At 35.4% G+C, this 21,353-nt stretch overlaps 3 protein-coding genes and 1 pseudogene across 4 annotated transcripts; 3 read left to right on the forward strand and 1 right to left on the reverse strand.

Moving 5' to 3' along the window:
• The first annotated feature begins 829 nt into the window (after nt 1-829).
• Nucleotides 830-8,813, forward strand: LOC110685327 (NAD-dependent malic enzyme 59 kDa isoform, mitochondrial-like). The gene is given in 20 exon segments (XM_021861827.1): nt 830-889; nt 891-965; nt 1,863-1,959; nt 3,084-3,202; nt 3,275-3,442; nt 3,725-3,853; nt 3,967-4,027; nt 4,450-4,553; nt 4,627-4,710; nt 4,931-5,037; nt 5,138-5,240; nt 6,009-6,116; nt 6,260-6,325; nt 6,602-6,674; nt 6,757-6,843; nt 6,970-7,024; nt 7,131-7,202; nt 7,724-7,786; nt 7,906-8,020; nt 8,362-8,813. Coding segments are annotated over 20 exon segments (1,818 nt in total). The 3' UTR covers nt 8,434-8,813.
• A 1,243-nt stretch (nt 8,814-10,056) lies between these two features.
• LOC110685329 ((+)-neomenthol dehydrogenase-like) lies at nt 10,057-12,199 on the forward strand. The gene is made up of 5 exons (XM_021861830.1): nt 10,057-10,186; nt 10,288-10,537; nt 10,927-10,995; nt 11,326-11,502; nt 11,587-12,199. The coding sequence occupies exons 1-5, from the start codon at nt 10,152-10,154 to the stop codon at nt 11,965-11,967; spliced, it is 912 nt and encodes a 303-aa protein (XP_021717522.1). The 5' UTR covers nt 10,057-10,151; the 3' UTR covers nt 11,968-12,199.
• A 716-nt stretch (nt 12,200-12,915) lies between these two features.
• On the forward strand, nt 12,916-14,820 carry LOC110685330 (annotated as a pseudogene).
• Nucleotides 14,821-15,313: 493 nt separating this feature from the next.
• Nucleotides 15,314-21,281, reverse strand: LOC110685328 (putative threonine aspartase). Of its 2 annotated transcripts, XM_021861829.1 has the most exons (11): nt 20,988-21,277; nt 20,531-20,581; nt 19,746-19,866; nt 19,558-19,642; nt 18,910-18,991; nt 18,683-18,806; nt 18,477-18,610; nt 17,176-17,339; nt 16,446-16,569; nt 16,217-16,321; nt 15,314-15,561 (listed from the first exon to the last, which is right to left on the reverse strand). In XM_021861829.1, the coding sequence occupies exons 1-11, from the start codon at nt 21,132-21,134 to the stop codon at nt 15,475-15,477; spliced, it is 1,224 nt and encodes a 407-aa protein (XP_021717521.1). In that variant the 5' UTR covers nt 21,135-21,277; the 3' UTR covers nt 15,314-15,474. The 2 variants fall into 2 exon arrangements, with proteins under 2 accessions (XP_021717521.1, XP_021717520.1); XM_021861828.1 differs by having other exon boundaries at nt 18,477-18,806; nt 20,988-21,281.
• Nucleotides 21,282-21,353: the final 72 nt, after the last annotated feature.

The following is a 21,353-nucleotide window of genomic DNA, read 5'->3' on the forward strand; positions in this document are numbered from 1 at the left end:
TTCTATGGAAACTACTTCCTCAATTCCTCCATTTTCCTAATATTACAACATTGGGTAGGGGAAAGACATACGAAGTATATAAAAGAGGAAAGAGATAGAGATTTTTTTTTTAGAAATCTGAAAGAGATATAGTTAAATAAAAGATAAGAGACAATGATGACTCTAATGAGGATAGATAGAGAGAAATCATGTGCATAAAAAAAAACATTGCGATATTTTCAAAACTTTCTAAATAATACAGAGTAATTATTGTAATATCAGGAAAACAAAGGAAATAATCTATTATAAAATACTCAATAATTATTACTCTTTCCATATCATATAATGGTAAAATCTCCATTTCACTATTTACTTTAAATAAAAAAAAATAAAAAATTTCCACAATTAGTAAAGATGATCCCCAAGTAAAACCTGTCCAATAAACATCTAGTTCCAGGAACCTATCACAATTCTCATATTCTACCCGTTTTTCAAACGGGCAGCCCCATTACCGAATACCGACTATCCAAAATCTCTGCCCGTACATTCCGGGCAGCTCAGACTCATTCACTCCTCTGAAACAAAGAACAAAGTCACCAATACTGAGCTCACTATATAAATGCACTTACGACAGAAATTTATTGACACATTCTCACTTTTTCTCTCTCCTCTGATTTTCTTCTTCTTCTTCTTTACTGGGTAAACTTATGTTCTTCGTCACTTTTAATTTTAATTCATAAATTTAAACTTTATTTTGTGTTTAATTTTGTGATTGATTGATTATATTTTTTGATGACTAAAAATGTGATTGATTTGATGTCGTTTTTCAGTAGTGAATAATTTTTGGAAAATGTGGAGAGTTACTCGATCTGCGGCGGCGAATCTCCGCCGTACGCGGCGGTTTTTCCGTGGCTGCTACGATTCCTGGTCCATGTATGGTGCATAAGCGTGGTGCTGATATTCTTCATGATCCTTGGTTTAATAAGGTTGATTTTTAGGCATTTTAATTTTTTGTTGATTTTGTGAAAATCTGATTGAATTCAGGATATTTGATGAGTTGATTGTGTCAATTTTAAGACATTGTGATTGATTTTTGATTGATTTTAATCAGATATGCAAGTCAAAGTTTCAAAATGTTTTTTGACTTGGTAATATGATATTAATCATATTTGTGTGATTTTACATAATGTTAACTTAAGTCAAATTGGAGATTGTTATGTGAATTTACTGGATTTAAGGAATGGAGTGATTAATTGAATATATGCTTGAAGTTGTAGTTTTATTGCTTCTGGCAGTGGAAGTTTGTTTAGATGTTATTAATGCTAAATGAGGAAATAATTGGGAGATATGTGATGATAAGGGCAGGGCACCCTGTGTTGTGTTTATGGAAGTCTCGCCTTGATTTGGACACGCGTTGGGACTCGAATTGTGTATCGATTGTTTCTTGTCACATCTATAAAGCTTTTGAGATGCAAGGAAAATCTTGTAAACTAACAGCAATCTGTAATTCATCCTTATGATGTAAAAATTTGATTTAACATGTATTACTTGTGAGTTGCTGTAAACTGGTACCAATTTTTTGTATAATAGTGCAAGAGAAGGACTTATGTGTCTGAGCAATGCACTTAGACATGATTTTCAATGGCAACTATGTCAAGTGATTAGCCTTTTGGCTTAGATCACTATTATAGATTTATACCTTAATGACACACTATGTCTAAGTTCATTTAATTTGCCTTCATCATCTATCTTGCCATGAAAAAAACTTTTTTTTGTTTTTAAAACTTATATTGATCCTAGTACTTGATTACTTGTTTTGCTACAAGCATACAAGAGAAACTTTAAATTTAGTTGTTTGCATTTTTCAAATATTTTTTGAGCAGGATACTGCATTCCCTTTGACAGAAAGAGATCGACTAGGGCTTCGTGGTCTCCTGCCACCTCGTATTATTTCATTTGAACAACAGTATGCCCGTTTCAGTAAGTCCCATTCCCTTTTAACTATGCCTACTATATCTTGAGTTTTTATTTATTTATTTTTTTTTATTAATTTTTATTTTTTTTTGATAGCTTTTTCGGTACAATCTCCATTTGTACTTCTAGAATATGGTTGAAAATTCCACAAGTGGTGTATTATATATTTTTTACTAATTTAGATAGAATTGAGACTTAATCAACCATTAATTGTCTAATGTACTTATCCCAGCTTTCTTACTATCTGTCTCTGTGTAATGACTAGTTGATGAAGAACAGCAGATGTAGCTATATTCCCTGGGGGTTTTGAGTATAACTTGGTATAACAAAAAAATATGGACTAAGAGGATTTTCATGACTGTTTTCAAGTTATTATCTACACAAATATCTTATTTTTTTGCCCATCCTTTTGACATTATTTGATTAAATATGAAAGTGAAATCTGCATGTGCTACGTATCATCAGCTCTACTGAATAACCTTGGACTACACTCTGCTAACAAATCTGCAAAGGCTCACCTTATAGTTGTATATGATGTGTTTACTAAAGTCTTTTCATTGGAAATGCATGGTAGTTGAGTCATAACTTTAGCTACACTATGCAATTTGACTTTAAGTAAGAAAGTATCTTGTGTTGGTATTTGCAGCTGGAAAGAAGAGTTCGATAACTTGCTTCTTAGTCAAATTATAAATGAGAAACAGTTTGGTTTGAAGTCTTTGCTAGTCAGAGAGGATGATATGCTATCAATGTAACATTGGTTCATTAGAGCAACTGAGTAATGAAATTTTTGTGAAAAGTTCAACTGCAATTTACATTCCCTATATCTCTTCAAGGGTTAGTCCCAATTAAGGCTTCATTCACCTGAAGACCCCTTATCAAGACTTATCTAGCCTTCTTTAGAACTAATCTAAACTTATATCTAGTTGTGAATGAACTTGGTAGCCCTAATGTGAAATAATCCTCTACTTTCATTAAGCTTATTCTTAGTGAACTTTCTTTTATTTAAGGTGAAAAGGTCTTAATTTGCACAAAGTATTATATTTGTTTTGTTTGACGAATCAAAGTCTTTGTCTTTGGTGATACATATTAAGTATGTTAATGTGTATATTCTGTTGATTTATGAATTACAGTGGATTCATATCGATCACTGGAGAAAAATACTCAGGGGCAGCCAGAGGCTTCTGTATCTTTGGCAAAATGGAGAATTTTGAACAGACTGCATGACAGGAATGAGACGTTATATTACAGAGTAAGTTTCATGATTTCTTACCACAGGTTTTGAATCAGTTATGACCTGAGACAGTTCGGTCATTGCATTCAGGTCCTTATTGATAATATCAAAGACTTCGCTCCCATCATATATACTCCAACTGTAGGGCTGGTGTGTCAAAATTATTCCGGTTTGTTCAGACGTCCTCGTGGAATGTATTTCAGCGCCAAGGACAAGGGAGAGATGATGTCCATGATCTATAATTGGCCTGCTCAACACGTATGTCCTTTAGTCAATTCATTGCACATCAGCTATTATCATTCTTTACTTTTTAAATTTTCCAAGTTGAAGTCTGGTATCTTGCTCAATTTTTTTTTTAAAAATTTGTTTTCTAATTTTAATGTACAGCAGAATTAGAACATATCTAACACATTGAATGGTCTCTGATATATCTCAAACTACCTGAGCACGAAGTAAATGATTGCTTGGTGGATAGTAGAAGATAAGGTAATAGTGGTAATATCACTTTCCATGTCTTGCTAATTACTCATGCAATTGCAGGTTGATATGATAGTCGTCACAGATGGCAGCCGAATTCTCGGTTTAGGAGATCTTGGAGTTCAGGGAATTGGTATACCTATTGGGAAACTTGATGTATATGTTGCTGCTGCAGGAATGAACCCACAGAGGGTATGACTATGATACTTCTGTTCAATTATATCTTCTCCATATCCTGTTTTACACCTTATCTTGATATGTGTATAAGTCAATTTTTAAACTTTTTAACTTTTCATTTTTAAAAGGTACTTCCAGTTATGCTCGATGTGGGTACTAACAACCAAAAGCTTCTGGAAGATCCTCTCTGTAAGTAATAACCAATAGACTCTGTGCTCTATGATCTTCTTTATATAGATATTATGTTGCATGCAGTGTCTACTTTGTTCTCAGTTATTATCTGCTGGGAAGTTCAGTGGTATAGTGTTCTGATGTGTTTTTGCAATGTTACACAAATTATTTCTCAATATTATATTTTGGAATACTGATGTATTACTTCTTTGGTAAAGTTTATGGAGTACATGACAACACATATGCAGCTAATAGTCACTTACCTAGTGAATACCTGGGACTTTTGGTCTTGTAGAATTGCCCTCCTTACTGAATGATTTGTTCTATCTCTTTAATAAATATCATTGGACATTTGAATTTTTAATTGTTCGAAATCTGTGTCAGACCACTGCTTTCTAATTTTTAACTGTATTCTAACAATTGATCTCCTTGTATGGTAGACTTAGGACTCAGACAACCTAGGCTAGAAGGGGAAGAATATCTCTCCATAGTTGATGAATTTGTGGAAGCTGTTCATACACGTTGGCCCAAGGCTGTTGTGCAGGTCTGTTCTTTCAAGACTTAATGCAACTATTAAAATTTTATGCTGGTAACTTATTGTTGATATATTTGGACAGTTTGAGGACTTCCAAATGAAATGGGCTTTTGAAACACTGCAAAGATATCGCAAAAGGTTGTGCATGTTCAATGATGACATTCAGGTAAATTCTTCGGTGATATTGCTATGTAATTTTAGTTTTGTAGTCAAAATGAGATATACCCTCCCTTAGCTAGGGGCTTTGTGATTTGTCAATTGTGAGAGGCATTGGGGTACAATTGTATTATGCAAAAGCAAGGATGATGTGCACTACATTTGAAGTCTATATGTTATATCTGTAAAATACATGAAGCTCTAATTATGCTGTTGCTACCTTTTTGCAGGGAACTGCAGGTGTTGCTTTGGCTGGGTTATTGGGTGCTGTGAGAGCACAAGGCCGTCCATTGACTGACTTTATAAAACAGAAAATAGTTGTGGTTGGAGCTGGGAGGTAAAAATGTGATATTGCATTTCTATAATACAGGACTGATCATTTATTGTTTTAGAACTTTTAGCCTTTTAGGTAGTAATATTTGCAATGATGTATTCAGTGCAGGAATTGGTGTCCTTAATATGGCAGTGCAGGCAGTTTCCAGGATGGCTGGGGCAAATGGGCTCCCATCTGATCATCAATTTTACCTAATAGATAAAGATGTAAGTTTTTTTCACTTGCCTGATGCAGGATATATCTCATTGCAAATATTGTGTCTGCAAAATAATTGCAATTGTTTGGCTAAAATTATGTACCTGCATCCTTTCAACCCTACACCCCCACCCCCATACTTTTGGGCCATTTTGGGACACAAGCTGACCAAGTGCTAAGCTAGTCAAGAATAAAATAGACATTGCAATTGTATAATTAACATTATCTACCTGTCCCCCCCCCCCCCCCCCCTCCCTCTCTCCCATCCACAAGCCTTGTCAGCAGTATTGTCAATAGTATAGTTTGCAATTTGGATTTCTGAATTCATCTAGCATTCATATGAATGACCTGTGCTCCCTGCATTTATCTATTAATTTTCTTACTGCAGGCACCAGATATCTGTTGATATCTTTATTAGTGCAATTGTGCAAAGGTGAAATTTTTTTACCTTTTGTGGGTGGGGAAAATGGCCTTTCGTGGGTGGGGAATGTTTCAATGGCTGACATTTTTTTTTTTATTTTTTTTTAATTTGTATTTCTATACTCCACAAATTTCCGTTGTGCTTGCAGCTAGACTTCCCATGTACTATGCTGATCTCTATTTGCGAAAATCTATTCCAGTTTTCCACCTGGACATTGCTTACCACCAATATGCTTAATAGTTTCATGTTTTCTTTTGTCTCTGAATAATTCTCAAGTGATGGTAGAAATTTCAGTGAAGGGCAATGTTAAATGAGCACTCTGTACCATTCTGCTTGATTGTAATTCTATACATTGCAGGGGCTAGTAACGAAAGAGAGAAAGAATTTAGACCCATCTGCTGCACCCTTCGCAAAATATCCAGAAGAAACCAAGGGGCTTATGGAAGGAGCTAATCTAGCTGAAGTGGTAAATCTTGTTTTCATGCTTTTCAGAAATATCACTTTGTAAATTCTGCTGCAATAAGAAACACAGGAAGTTAGCTATGAATTGAAGCCTTCATGTGCTTCCATATCTTCTAGATACATTGATTTCGAACACTTAAATTTCAGGTTAGAAAGGTTAAACCAGATGTGCTTCTTGGTTTGTCTGGAGTTGGTGGCATCTTCAATGAAGAGGTGAGCCTATCATAAGGTCTTTTGAATTTTGTAGTAGGACTGAAGTGGAGTAATGAGTCAATGGAAAATTCCTTCTGATCTCATCTTATTTATCATGAGATGTGAAAGGATCGAAAAACACATCTCTGAGATGGTTCCTGAGATATTATTGTTTTCATGTTGGAAACAAATGTGATGCAAGATGTCTTTTAGTTGCATTATGAAACTCAGTGGGTTTCCTAGACCTCGAGGCACTTTCTGTATCAAGCCTTGACTTATTTATAATTCTTGACTCAGGTGCTGAAGGCCATGCGAGAATCAGACTGCCCTAGACCTGCTATATTTGCCATGTCAAACCCTACGATGAATGGTTGGTCCTTTCCACCCATGTCCCTGCTGCATTTTTATATTTTATTTTATAAAAAGTGTCTAAAACTTTTTTCAATGAACAGCTGAATGTACTCCTGCCGATGCTTTCAAGTATGCCGGAGAACACATTGTTTTTGCAGGTGGAAGTCCCTTCCAGAATGTAGACCTTGGTACGCATGGTTCAGCCATTTGCATTTTTTTTGATATGTTGGTTTACTCTACATGAAAATTTTATTTTCTTTGTATTGGACTGTTATGCTGTGTTTGACTGTAGTTGCTGCCATCTGTGATTGCAGGGAATGGAAAAGTAGGTCATGTCAATCAAGCGAATAACATGTACCTGTTTCCTGGGTGTGTGACTGTGATTCATCTTTAGTTTCTTATGATACATAAATTTGACCTATGAGACTGCAAGCTGCTCAATGAGATATTTATTGAACTTTTGCATATAATTCAGGATTGGATTGGGAGCATTGCTTTCAGGTGCTCGCTTAATAACTGACAACATGTTGCAAGCTGCTGCTGAATGGTAAATGAATAAACATATCATTCTTTCAACAAGTAAAATGGCATCTTTCCTAAGCTAAGTCAGACCGCTAGTGCTCCCTTCTTAAAAAGTTTGTGCTTTATGGTCCACATTCATCAGGCAATACTTAAGCAAATAGTGTTCCAAGTTCTGCTGTTCTATGTGTCATAAATACAAGTATATAACCTCTACATTACGGCAACTCACCCACCCTGCCACGATTTCACCCCTGCAAAATTATGGATTTTTTATGCTGAATAGTGTTCCCAATATCAGGTCTTTGTTCCCTTGACTTCATTTGCTCTCCACTGGTCAGCTAAAGAATCTCAATACCCTTTTATTTGTCTTGCAAGACAGGGAATAACTCTTATCAATTGTGTTAGTACTTGATTATGTTGCTAGGCTGCTCAAAATCCATGGCATATGCTTGATATGAAGCGTGCATAATTGGTATTGCTGAAGAGGTTAGCATGATCGTTAGCATAGTTAGTCTCACTACATGTTAATTGTTGGTTTTTCTGCAGTCTTGCTATCTACATGTCGGACGAGGAAATAAGCAAGGGTGTTTTGTATCCATCAATTGGAAGGTTAGCACCTCATTTGCTTAGAGCTTCATTCCCCGCACCCCAAAACATTACGATTGTTTATCGTCTGTAGAAATACAATGTATGACATTTAACGGTCTAACCAATGTTATTAAATTCAGTATACGAGAAATTACAGCAGAAGTTGGAACTGCTGTACTGCGAGCAGCAATTGCTGAAGACCTAGCTGAAGGACATGGTGAAGTGGGGCGGAAAGAACTCAGGTGTATGTCAGAGGTAAGATTATCACTTGCTACTTATCAGCAACTATACCAGCTGAACCTGTATAGTATTTCCTCTTGGATTTCTTGGGGAGGCTCCCTGTCTTCCCTCTGCTTAGCTTTTCCTTTTCTTTTTTTGTAGTTCAGTTACCAAATTATCTCTCTTTTCAATTCTACTTTTAAATGAAATGGATGCATGAGAAACATAATTTAATGTTTAGTGGTAGGATTTTTTTGGTCATCTCAACATATATCATATGCCAAAAAAAAAAAAAAAGGAACCTCTCTCCTGAAAATTACATAATGTGTTTGCCAATCATTACTGCTGCCATTGTAACTGGTATTGATCAAATGCAGGAAGAGACTGCGGAATATGTCAGACGGAATATGTGGTTTCCCATCTACAGCCCTCTTGTACACGAGAAGTGAGGCCACAACGATCAGCCCCTTCATCTGCTATATCAGTTGGACAGTCCGTTCTGGCTGAAAACTGTAAAACTGTCTCAGAAGACAGTATTGTTGCAAATTGGAACAGAAAAAATGTAGAATCATAGAAATGGGGAGTTGTGAAATTTTTTGCCATCTTCATCTGTTTGAACTGAAACTGTTGAAACTAGGATCCTCCCTTGTATAGAATTATATCTTCAGGTTGGGTCCATTTTACTTGAAATCATTTGTATGCAGATGCAGTGCATTGTAGCTTCCAACTGATTCTTGCTTTGCTTTTTAACTGACTATTATACATTAACACTTAATATATTTTCGGTACTTCGGTAGGATATATATGGTATTATGGGGTGTTTAGAGTCTGTGTATGGATCTGTGTTTATCATTCAGGTGAAATGTGATGGAATGCTGATGATTTATTTTAACTATTTTTCGAGTACTTCTCAAGTAGGCAAGCACTCACTCAACCCTACAACAAAGGCCACATTTTTATTTAAAAAGGTCATCTCAAATTAATTGGCTCAGGTAATGTGATTGGTAAAGGACTATATGGTATCATGGTATGTTAGCTCCTAACCAGCGAACCTCGATTTATATCAAAAGATGGCTATGCAAAGAATCAAGCTTGTTGTAAATATGAATTGAATGATTCATTACTCGAATATGACCTAGATCACCAAATTAGATGACTAAATTGAATATCTATATTCGACAACAGTAACTAGATTAATTAAGAATCATTGTTTTGTGTTTCTCACTCTTGTCCTTTTCTTTTATTCCTTCTCCTTATTTATTTTTTGTGAGCACCAACTAAGCAAGAAGAACACTACGTGTAAAACTCATCACCAAGTACTAAGGCAGACAATTCGGATATCACTTCTTGGATTTGGTAGGTAATACTAGAACAACCTCAACCAATAAAAAAGTAGTGATGTGAAAGAACTTGAAATCCCTACACACTTGTTTGTTACTATTTTCTAGAGAGTTAGAAACTAATTCCTACTCCCTCCATCCCTTTATTTTTGCCCCATTGTCATTTTTTGGGTCAAACTTTAAAAATTTTGACCATAATTTACCGTTAATCTATATAAGATAATATAGTCATGAGTGGTCTTGTTAGATTTGTCTCATTGTATATTTTATTAATATCATGTTTTTATAATTTTAACGTATATGGAAATAAAGATATAGAAGTTTTAAAACGCGTCTTAGAGACCGCGCACAGTCAAATGGGGCAAAAAATTGGGACAGAGAGAGTACTAATTTAGGACTTCTTGACTATTTCATTTGATTGCATAAATCAACTAATGAACAATTGGTGTATTATATACAACAAATTTTACCATTCCAAATCAAGACTTTGTTATGTGATTTAAAGTGAGCATGCGAATGGCACATTCACAAAATCACACTATTACTCAATATAAACTTGTTTTAATTAACTATAAAAGACAACAAAAAATAAAATATAACTATATAGTATACCCGAGTGTATAAAAAAAATTACCCTGATTAAAAGTGCTAAGCATCCTTTAAAATGAATAAGAGCCCACAGTATTGACAATTGTCATGAAACGACAGTTATAGTCACATTATTGGCCACCCCAATATCCATAAACCATCCAATACCAAACCTAAGGCAATATTAGAGACCTCAGACCTTTAACACAGCAACACTATTTTGTTCAGGAAAAAAAAAAATGGCTGAACCATCCAACTTTCTGGCTGAAAAAAGGTCCTGGCCTCTATATTTTCTCTTTGTTGATTACATTTGCTAATAAATTATTCTTTTATCTTGTATAATTTATAATCTGGATTTGTTGGTGGATTATGCAGATATGCAGTGGTAACAGGAGCAAACAAAGGAATAGGGCTAGAAATATGCAGACAGCTTGCTTCCCAAGGAGTTGTTGTACTTCTAACATCAAGAGATGGAAAGAAAGGATTAGAAGCCCTTAATGATCTCATTAAATCCGAAATAAGCGCCGATAATCTTCTTTATCATCAACTTGATGTTACTGATACCATGAGTATTGCTACTCTTACTGGTTTCATCAATTCCAAATTTGGCAAGCTTGATATACTGGTAATATTGACTTACTTGTTTATGTTAATTTCAATACGTATTTCAACTATTTAGGATAAGGTTGCGTACCTCTGATCTCTATAGACCCTGTAAGTCGATGTATGTGTGCTTTTTATAGAGGTAACTCAAGTAATTAATTATCACAATATATTAGATCTATTATATTAATACGAGGTGGTATTGTTGGATAATGAAAACCTTTTTAATTTCAATACGTATTTCTACTATTTAGGATAAGGTTGCGTACCTCTGATCTCTATAGACCCTGTAAGTCGATGTATGTGTGCTTTTTATAGAGGTAACTCAGTAATTAATTAGCACAATATATTAGATCTATTATATTAATACGAGGTGGTATTGTTGGATAATGAAACCTTTGGCATTTGTAGGTGAACAATGCTGGGACTAATGGAATTAAGGCTGACTTTGATGCTTTAAAAGCAGCAGGTTTTGGCACTGTAAGTATTCTCTGAGATAGGATTTTCTCTTTGTTTTAGAATGGGTTAGGGATTATTTATGTTCAATAACACCCCTTTCCGGTGAAAGATCAAGTCTTGGAAAGGATCGTCTCAAATTAACTTATTGTGAGACACGTGTACGTGTAACTAAATGTAACCCTTGAAAAAGTAAATAAACGTCATCCATGACACTGAATATTACCCTATTCTCACAATAAGTCGTGTAAGATCATCTCATACAAGACTTTGCCACCAATAAAAAAGTTTCCTAGAAAGTTTTTTTATGATTGCGGTGATGTTTTTGATAACCGAAGTAATGTAATAATGTAGCCAGGAGCAAAGTTCAATTATGCTGAGATGATGACACAGACATATGAACTCGCAAAAGATTGCTTAGAAACAAACTACTATGGAGTAAAGAGAACCACTGAAGCTTTGCTTCCTCTCCTCGAGTTATCGGACTCACCAAGGATCGTCAATGTTTCCTCTGCTATGGGGAAGTTAAAGGTATAGATTTCTTTTTTGCATATAAAACATCATCTGCTGAGTAAAATATTCATCGATTAACTCGTACTTTTCTTTTTCACTCAGAATATACCAAATGAGAGAATCAAAGGAGTCTTAGGTGATGCTGATAACCTTACAGAAGAACAAGTAGACGATCTTCTGAACGAGTTACTGAGAGACTTTAAAGATGGTACATTCAAAGAGAAGGGCTGGCCTTCTACAATGGCAGCCTATATAGTGTCAAAGGCGGCTTTGAACGCATATACAAGAATATTGGCTAAGAAATACCCGTCAATCATTATCAACTGTGTTTGTCCTGGCTTTGTTAAGACAGATATCAACGGAAACTTGGGACATTTAACAGTTGAAGAAGGCGGTGCAAGTCCGGTGAGATTAGCATTGGTGCCTCATGGTTCGCCTTCTGGTCTTTTCTTTGTAAGAAATGAAGTTTCTTCATATGAATAAACGAATTACATGTTCAAATTCAAATCGATTTCAGATCAAGTGTTTGATACCATTGGAACTCATTGATCACACTAGTACAAAAATGTATGTACACTACAACAAGTGTATGAATATTTTACATGACTTATTACTCGAATATGATCTGGATCAAGATGACAAACTCGAATTGAAATCTAACTTTTGCTACCTATAATTGACATTCAAAAGCAATAGAAATTAAATTTATTGAGTACTGCTGTTTTGTAACTTTTGTTTGTCTGTCTTTTTCTTTTATTCCCTCTCTTATTACTCTATCCGTTTCATACTTTCGGTCGTTTCATAATAATTGTAACACTACTATATTTGACAAGGACTCACCATTATTTTATAATTTCTCTCCCACTAATCTCACTTTCACAAATATTTTATTACTTTTCTTTCCTACTAACCCCACTTATACTACAATTTTTTTTTTTAATTTTTTTAATTTTTAATTTATTATTATTATTATTATTTCTCTCTCCTATCAACCATTCTTTATATTATAAAAAAATCTTCTTTTAGGCTCCATCTTATAAGTTTTTTTAAACTTTGTGAACACCCTAGTAGTCGATTTGTACTTGTACATTACTTCTTGATTTGGTAGGTAATACTAGAAAAACCCGAAAAAAAAAAAAAGAGTTGTGGTCAACGACTTTTCACAAAAGAGAAAAAAAAGTTGCGATGATTTGTCAAAAACACAAGAAAAACTTTGTGATATGGTAGAACTTGGAATCTCTATATTTGTTTCTTACCTAATATTTATTCAGAGAATCGAAACTAATTCCCACTTATTAAGGACTTCTTGAATATTTTAATTTTTTTGTTTTTTATACTGTAAGAAGAAGACCCTTGATCAGATTTCAATCATCATTTCAATTTGATTGTAGATAACATCAACTTAATTGTACACAACGCCTGAGCCAATTAGCGACCGTGCTTGTATTGTATACAATGGTACTATCCAAAATCAAGAACTTTATGCAATCTAAAGTGACTTTATGAATACTACAATAAGGAAAAATTGAGCCTCAACTATATAGTATATCGGTATAATAAAAAAATGGCGTTGTAAATAGAGATAGAAAGAGTCCATATTATTAATATGTAACGGCAATTATAGTCAAATTATTGGCCCCCCAATCTCCATCAAATACCAAACATAAGGCAGAATAGAACTCAATATAAAGAGACCCAACACAGCAACACTAATCCTGTTCAGGGGAAAAAAATGGCTGAACCATTCAACTTTCTTGCTGAAAAAAGGTCCTCTAAATTTTTCTTTGTTACTTACATTTGCTAATGAATCATTTGTCTGGATTTATATTCTGGGTTTGTTTGTGGATTATGCAGATATGCAGTGGTAACAGGAGCAAACAAAGGAATAGGGCTAGAAATATGCAAACAGCTTGCTTCTCAAGGAGTTTGTTGTACTTCTAACATCAAGAGATGGAAAGAAAGGTTTGGAAGCCCTTAATGATCTCATTAAATCCGGAATTCGCGCCGATAATCTTCTTTTTCATCAGCTTGATGTTACTGATGCCAAGAGTATTGCTACTCTTACTGGTTTCATCAACTCCAAATTTGGCAAGCTTGATATACTGGTACTATTGACTTAATTACATGTTTATGTTAATTTTAATACGTATTTCAAATATTTAGGATAAGGTTGCGTATATCTGATCTCTATAGACCTTGTAAGTCGATGTATGCTCTTTATAATTGTTTTAATCGTAGGTGAACAATGCTGGGACTAGTGGATTTAAGGCTGACTTTGATGCTTTAAAAGCAGCAGGTTTTGGAACAGTAAGTATTCTCTGAGCAACTACTGTTTCTTTGTTTAATAACCCCTGTTTCCAGTGAAAGAGCAAATCTTGGAACTGATCATCTTAAACCAACTTATTGTGAAACACGGAGTAACTAAGGGTAACCCTTAAATTAGAAGTAATCTCTAAAGTGACAAATAGATCATGTAAGACTATTTCACACAAGACTTTGTTCCTGATAAACTAATGTCCTAGAAAGTCTGTTTTATGCACGTAGCAATGTTTTATGATAATCGATATTGAAATAATGTAGTCATCAGAAGTACCGGTCGATGTTGCTGAGATGATGACACAGACATATGAGCTTGCAAAAGAATGCTTGGAAACGAACTACTATGGAGTAAAGAGAACCACTGAAGCTCTGCTTCCTCTCCTCGAGTTATCGGACTCCCCAAGGATCATCAATGTTTCCTCTGGTTCAGGGAAGTTGAAGGTACATACTAGCATTTCCCTTTATATGTATAGAATCTCATCTTCTGAGGAATATATCATCTTTTATATTTCTTTTCCCCACAGAATATACCAAATGAGAGAATCAAACGAATCCTAGGCGATTCTGAGAGCCTTACAGAAGAACGAGTAGATGATATTCTGAACGAATTGATGACAGACTTTAAGGATAGTTCATTCAAAGAGAAGGGCTGGCCTTCTTTTATGACAGCCTATATACTGTCAAAGGCAGCTTTGAATGCATATACACAATTATTGGCCAAGAAATACCCGTCAATCATCAACTGTGTTTGCCCTGGCTATGTTAGTACAGATATCAATGGAAACACGGGATATTTAACAGTTGAAGAAGGGGGCACGAGTCCAGTGAGATTAGCATTGCTTCCCCATGGTTCACCTTCTGGTCTTTTCTTTTTAAGAAATGAAGTTTCTTCATATGAATAAAAGGAATTACATATTCATAACCGATTTCTGATGAAATGGTTGTTAGTTTGTTACCACTGGAATTCTACAAAAATGAATGTAAACCATAACAAATGTATGCATATTTAATATTCTACATTACAGATCTGCAAGTTTTCCATTCAAGCTTATCCCACAACAGCTTTTGGCATGCTGTCTTGTAACTTTGTGATATTTGCTTGTAAATTTTGTCTGACTGCAAACATAACAGTCTATATGTCGCTTACACAGGTAATTGATCAAGGAAACTAATAAGAACACCCTTATTTCTGTTCTTTCATGGCAGTGTAAGGATTGGGTCTAAACAACACAAACCATGGTTTGGTGCACCTAGCAACACCTCCTTTGACTAATAGCCAATTAAACATGAACTAAGGTAAATGGTGCAAAGTCACAAATGACACCCTACAACCCCTTCTCTAGTGGAATTTAGGGTCGCTAGTGTAATTAATGACACGTGTTGTTCGCCATAGTTCATGTTGTTTTGGCTATTAGTAAAAGGTAATGTTGGGTGCACCAAGTCGTAGTTTGTGCTTTTAAGGCCAATTTTGCCTAAATTGAATGATCTCATACGGAGTACAATAGTTGAATGACTGTATAATGAATTGATCCAATTCACATTTTTCCATAGGTTTACTGGTACATTGTCCCTGGTTCTCATTGTTTAATAGTGATCACACTTTGACCAAAAATATTAAAGTCACAGACTACGGAAGAGAATGTAAAGAAATGGAGACTGAAAACTGAAACTTCAGCTTCCAATTGTAACATTGATTCTGGCTTCAAAGTGGTCTATCCCATTCATGGTCTGCAATTTCTTGTTCCGTAAAATTGAACCCTGCATGAAGCAAATTATGAAGTAAATTTTGCAAGAACCTGCATGAACCTACCATGAAGTAAAAATGCTACGCAGCAATTTTCATTTCTTGCCAATAATGAATATTTAATCCTGCTAACTTTTTCACTAGCTATATAACCATGAAGCATGTAACTGCTTTGAACAGTGGCAGATCATTGGTCAAGGGTTGATAACAAGTAGACAGTCGGACTATAGGAAAATTATCACTAAAAGAAGGTATATCTATAATATTTTTTTTTTGAGGAAACGGTATATCTATTACTATCTTCAACTGTTCTGGGCCTTAGACAATCAATTATCAATGTACATCACCTAAGGAAATCCAGGCAAAGGTAGAAAACAAGTAGCTCACCCAAACACCCCAATCCCAGGCCCTGCCCTTGGATCAGATGAAGAATATATGTGATATAGGTGAAGCCATGAAGGAATTACACAACACAACACTCAAAGCTAAAATGGGCTATATCAAAGTAGCAGAAGGATCAATCAAACCACTACACAATAGGTTACATTAACCTATCAGAGACTTTCGCATCACATTTAAATGCGGCATTAAAATGGAAAATTATGCATAAGCAGCTGTATGCCATGCCAAAAAAAAAAAAAAAAAAAAAAAAAAAAAAAAAAAAGATACCTTTGGCTTTGCCATTGAGCTTCCAAAGTATCCTATCCCAAATGACTGTGATGAATATCCAGCAGCAATCTCCACTGCTTTCAGCTCTGGTGTATTATTAGGACCCTGGAACAGTTATATCAAAACAGTTTAAAGACATAAAAACAATTCAATAGGAGGAAAAGAACAACTATAAGAACTAAAACAAGTTCCACAAGGGAAGGATTTGGCCTCTGGCTCAGGTAGTTACCACCAAAGGAGCATCAGCTTGGACGAGGAGGATCCCAGCACTGCCATCGGCATCCTGTTGTGTACCAGCCTGAACTACCAAACGAAGAATTTTGATACAAGCAGAAGCCGGACCTGCCTGTGACCTGTTATTAGATGGACCGATTCAATCATCAATTGAGGAATTGGCCCAAGGATGTTATTTTCCCAGAAATTTGATGTGATTTTTTTTTTTAACAAGGATCATAAATCAAGATAGAATATACTCCAAAAAAGCCACCAATGAGGTGGGCAAGAATAAGCAACGCCTAGAGTCTCCAACACAGCAATTATGGGGTGGGATATGATCTGGCACTCAAACTGGCAGTCATAACAATCAAAGTGTGGACCAACTTAAAAAGACTACTTTCACAAGCAACTTTTACTACTTCCCAACAGAAAGTTGTCCAAATTGCTAGCATAAGCCTGTTATTAGGAATAAAGCAGACTAAAATAGAACACAGGCACATCTGGTCTACAAGTAAAATGGCTAGCCAACAATAGTAGTGACATTATTGAAAACAACAATAAAGAAAGAATGAAAGAAAAAGAGCCAACATTTGACCTCTTGAATATGATATATTATTAACCACGCATTAGATTCGACGTGAAAGCAACTGCAAGTCTTCTAGAGAACATACTAAAAGATAACTGCTACATGCTAGCTCATCAATATTCAAGCTATGGACAAAAAAAAGGTCAAAATATAGTACAATGACAATGACGTGCAGCATTCCCTGGCGGCAAAAGCTCTCATCAAATACTCTCCTGCTCCAGTAGTGCAACAACCTACAACAAATGGAGCTCCAAAGGGTCCTTTCGAGGATGCCCAACAACCAGAGCCATACATGCCTGCTAATCCTACTCGTCCACTCACCTATAAAGAGAAAAGACCTCAATATCACTTTAATTAAAATATTATTATGTACTATTTATGAAGAAAAAGCAGTAGAAAAGGGAAAAAACATTGCTATTTATACTGCTTATAATAAGCAATTAAAAAAAAAAAAAAGGAAGACCAACAGTGAATTCATCCACTCAAGTCAGAAACAAATGATACCTAAATAGTCTTTTTCTTCCGCCAAGCAATAGAATATTCCCTATGTGCTATAAAACACATGGAAAATCCAGCTTTTTAGGAGCAACATCAATAAATGAGTTTTCCTTTTCATATGTACTTCTGATTTACAGGCAAATACACACAAAACAACACAACACAGACAGACACATATAACACAAGGCATTTAATCAATCTCCTCCTTTTCATAACATGGGGCACCCACACTTCTTGAGGCTGAATTAAAAAATTCAATGCACAAGGGGAAAATCTGGGAGATTCTGCATTGTATATTAGAATTTAACCTAAGACACACAGATGCACATAAAATAATACACAAGTCAAACCTACACAAGAATGTTGGCATGGGAATGCTGGTACCCAATATTGTGTTCATCAGTTAAAGATCAAATTACAAAGTTACAGACCACGCCATACATTTATAGCTTGATTGTAGCCTCGTAAGAAGAAGCCACATCTCAAGAACTCGGTTCATTATGGAGTTGATAAGGATGGAAAAAATCTTACACTTAGAACTTGTAATCTCTTAATGCTTCACTGTGCCACCAATCAAAAGGTGAGAATCTGGCAGAAACTAGCAGCCTGAGGTTTCAGCTCTATCCTGTCAATTTTATTGAACTTTCCCAACTCTCTCTTTTAGTGTAATTCTTTGATGTAGGAACAATAGGTTCTACATTTGATAGTCTTAATTGTTTTACTCACTCACAGCACACCAGGAAAGTGAGAGGTGAAACAAGGAGATCCACACTCAGTATATAGTGCAGCAAACACTAAATGAAGAATAATTCAATTGAATTAGCTACTTTATCATACATTAGTTTCTCCGGTGCAGGAATTTAAGTGGGATCAGGGATGGGATTGAGTAGAACTGAAAAAAGAACCAGCTTAACTTAAGATGGATTGGATGACCAAAAGAAGCAACTCCAAATTCAGTACCTTCATTGCAATACCACCACTGGAGGCTCCAGAGGCAATGTGTCCAACACGATCAATACATATGACTCCAATGGTGTCCATGATGCAGTCTTCTTCTATTGCCCCCAATGTAGAGGACTCAACATCCTCAACCCCTACAAAGGCATCACTGGTATAAGCTTCCACATCTAGAGCACAAATCAGTACTGTTTGTAGAAAAGACTTACCATATAATAACTCTTTTTTCTGAGATCTACAGCTAGGAAGTATTGCTCCTATCTGTGTCTTGGCAGCATCAAGCATTGCTTTATACTTGAACCATTGTAATCTGGTTCTTTCAGTCACTAACCACTGTATCCATAAGATGAAAAGTCACGCTATACACAATCCAGAACCAGAGAAAATATCCATCCTTCCGAGATAGAAACTATTTATAGATGGTAGAGGGAAGAACCTTATCAGCCTCTGTTACTGTGTCAGCACAGGTAATGCTCTTTGATTTTGCCCACTTATGAGCACCTTCACCAACTAAGAAGCTGCAAAAAGACCAAATATTAAACATCTCAAAAACAATTTAAATGAGATTAGCCCTTATTGCTCATTATATACAATGTAAAGGACCAGAGACACCTCTACACACTAAACAGCATAAGGGAGACTATTTTTTCTAATTTTGCTAGATGGAGAGGTCTTCTCCAATTCCTTTTTCCATACAGAAGGAACCCCTTCATATCAAGCCTTAATTGCGATTCTTTCTGTTTCTTCTCTTAAAGACCTTTGAAGCCTTGATGATGGAGTTTGTGGACATAGACAGCCAATAGATATACAATGTGTAAGAATCTTTCAGACAGAGGATATAACTAGAAGCCACATATACAAGTCTAAATAGAGGATGACTTCCTGGCATTACCTTATAGTGACCCCATATTCCATATTATCTATTCAAACCATAGTTGATACCTAATACAAAATGGTCCCGATTAATTAATATTGAAGGCTTGAGTCATGCTCTAGAAATCTTATATGGCCTGCTTATAAACTTCCATACTGGACTGGAGAATAAAAGTTCTAATAAAAGAAGACAAGAGTTGAAAATCATTACGTTGGTGGCATTCGGCCAAGCAATAAAGGTCCCATCTTTTGTTCCTTGATTAAGCAAGCAGCAACTTGGATGGGATTTCGAACACCTGATCTACAAAATAATGGAATGGATGAAAGAATAACAACCAGGAATTAAAAATGAATAAAAAATTGGACAACCTGGAAATGCTGAGTTCAGCATTTAGATACCTGGAACTGCTCCAACCGCAGCAAATGCCCCAGATTCACCATCCATGATGCTAGCATCACATTCAACATGGCCATCCTCTGTCAAATTTGAGCCACGGCCAGCATTTGTGCAGGGATCGTCCTTTAGAAAAGAAAATTAAGTAAATAATGGAAACAAAATGGAATAACCTGATGAATATATGCTTCTCCCATCTACAAGGAATAACTCAATGAATATATTAGCATTAACATCAGAAACAAAAAGAATTTCTCATATGCTTTTTCCATAAGTTCAAACAACTTCATTAAGTAGACAATCATGTTGAAAAAGGGATATCTACCAAAACAAAAAGTTGGGTCTAAGTATACAGGACTTTGAGATAAATCAAAGTGTTATCAAACTTAACAATGGCATAAAGATGATGAATGAAGGATCTTAATATAATAAGCCCATTGTTTCTATGAAAAACAAAGTAATTAACAATCCAATGGATGATCACGAGAAAGCATAGCTTAGAGTGCATTCTATTCACCTGATTTTCACTCATGTGAACTTATTATAATTATAAATAATACTCTGTACTTGGTAACCTTTATCTGAATTTATTAACCCTAATTTGAACGTATTAATCCTAAAATAAGTGAAAATAAGGTGATCATAAAAGGGCCTCGATGGATTATAACTAGTATTCAATAGTCATTAGATGGTCCTTCCATTAAATAGAACGTTTGGAAAAGGATGCATAGCCACACACTAGAAGAAATCCTCAAAGTGTTTGTGAAAACACAGAAATAAGCAAGATTACCTCCAAAACTCGAATCGCTGCTTCAACTGCATCAACACATATACCAGAATCCTAAGTCGAATTTGAGAAAGAAGAATTAGTTCCAATGGCACTAGCATAGAAGTTACTCTGTATTTCACAAGAATCCATTTTCAATAACCCTTTATCCTATAAAATCAAACCCTTGTTCCATAAATCAAAAATCCCAAATCAAACCAATCATGCACTGGCAGATATAACGAAGTGTAAGACTTGAACATGTCACACGATATCATATGCAATTGTTCCCCTTTTTTGGGGGATTGATCAATTTTAAATAAGTTCCCAAATGAAAAATCATCTCAACATACAATTATGAATAGAATTCAAAGTTGAAATATAGTAGAAACTAAACCATAGTAAAAGCTAAAAAGAAGCAACGAGTTGAATGATGTAAAAGAGGAAGAAAAAAGAAGAGAGAAAGAGGAAGATGTAAAACCATGCGAAGAATGGTAGCAGCGGCAAGGCAAGCTCGATTCATGGCGGATCTGAGAGGCTTCTCGTTAGAAGGAGCATGAAATCCGGCGCCGACATGAACTGCCACGAAAAATGGGGAACTTCCTTCTTCCTTCTCCACTTCCGCCATACTTGCTCTTTGCTCTTTACAGTTTGAGCGCCAGGATTTGCATCTACTCCTTTCGTAGGCATCGTTGCCCCATTTTCCTTTTTGGACCCTTGTTCAGTTGATACTTGTTCCTAAGCCCGGGTTTGAAATCATGAATGAAACTAAAATGAATGAATTAGTTTGGACTATACATACTTAACATAGTGTACGTGTTCGATTTTTGTTCAAAACTGGAATACT

Source organism: Chenopodium quinoa, unplaced genomic scaffold (genome assembly GCF_001683475.1).
Source record: "Chenopodium quinoa cultivar QQ74 unplaced genomic scaffold, ASM168347v1, whole genome shotgun sequence".
Lineage (NCBI taxonomy): Eukaryota > Viridiplantae > Streptophyta > Magnoliopsida > Caryophyllales > Amaranthaceae > Chenopodium > Chenopodium quinoa.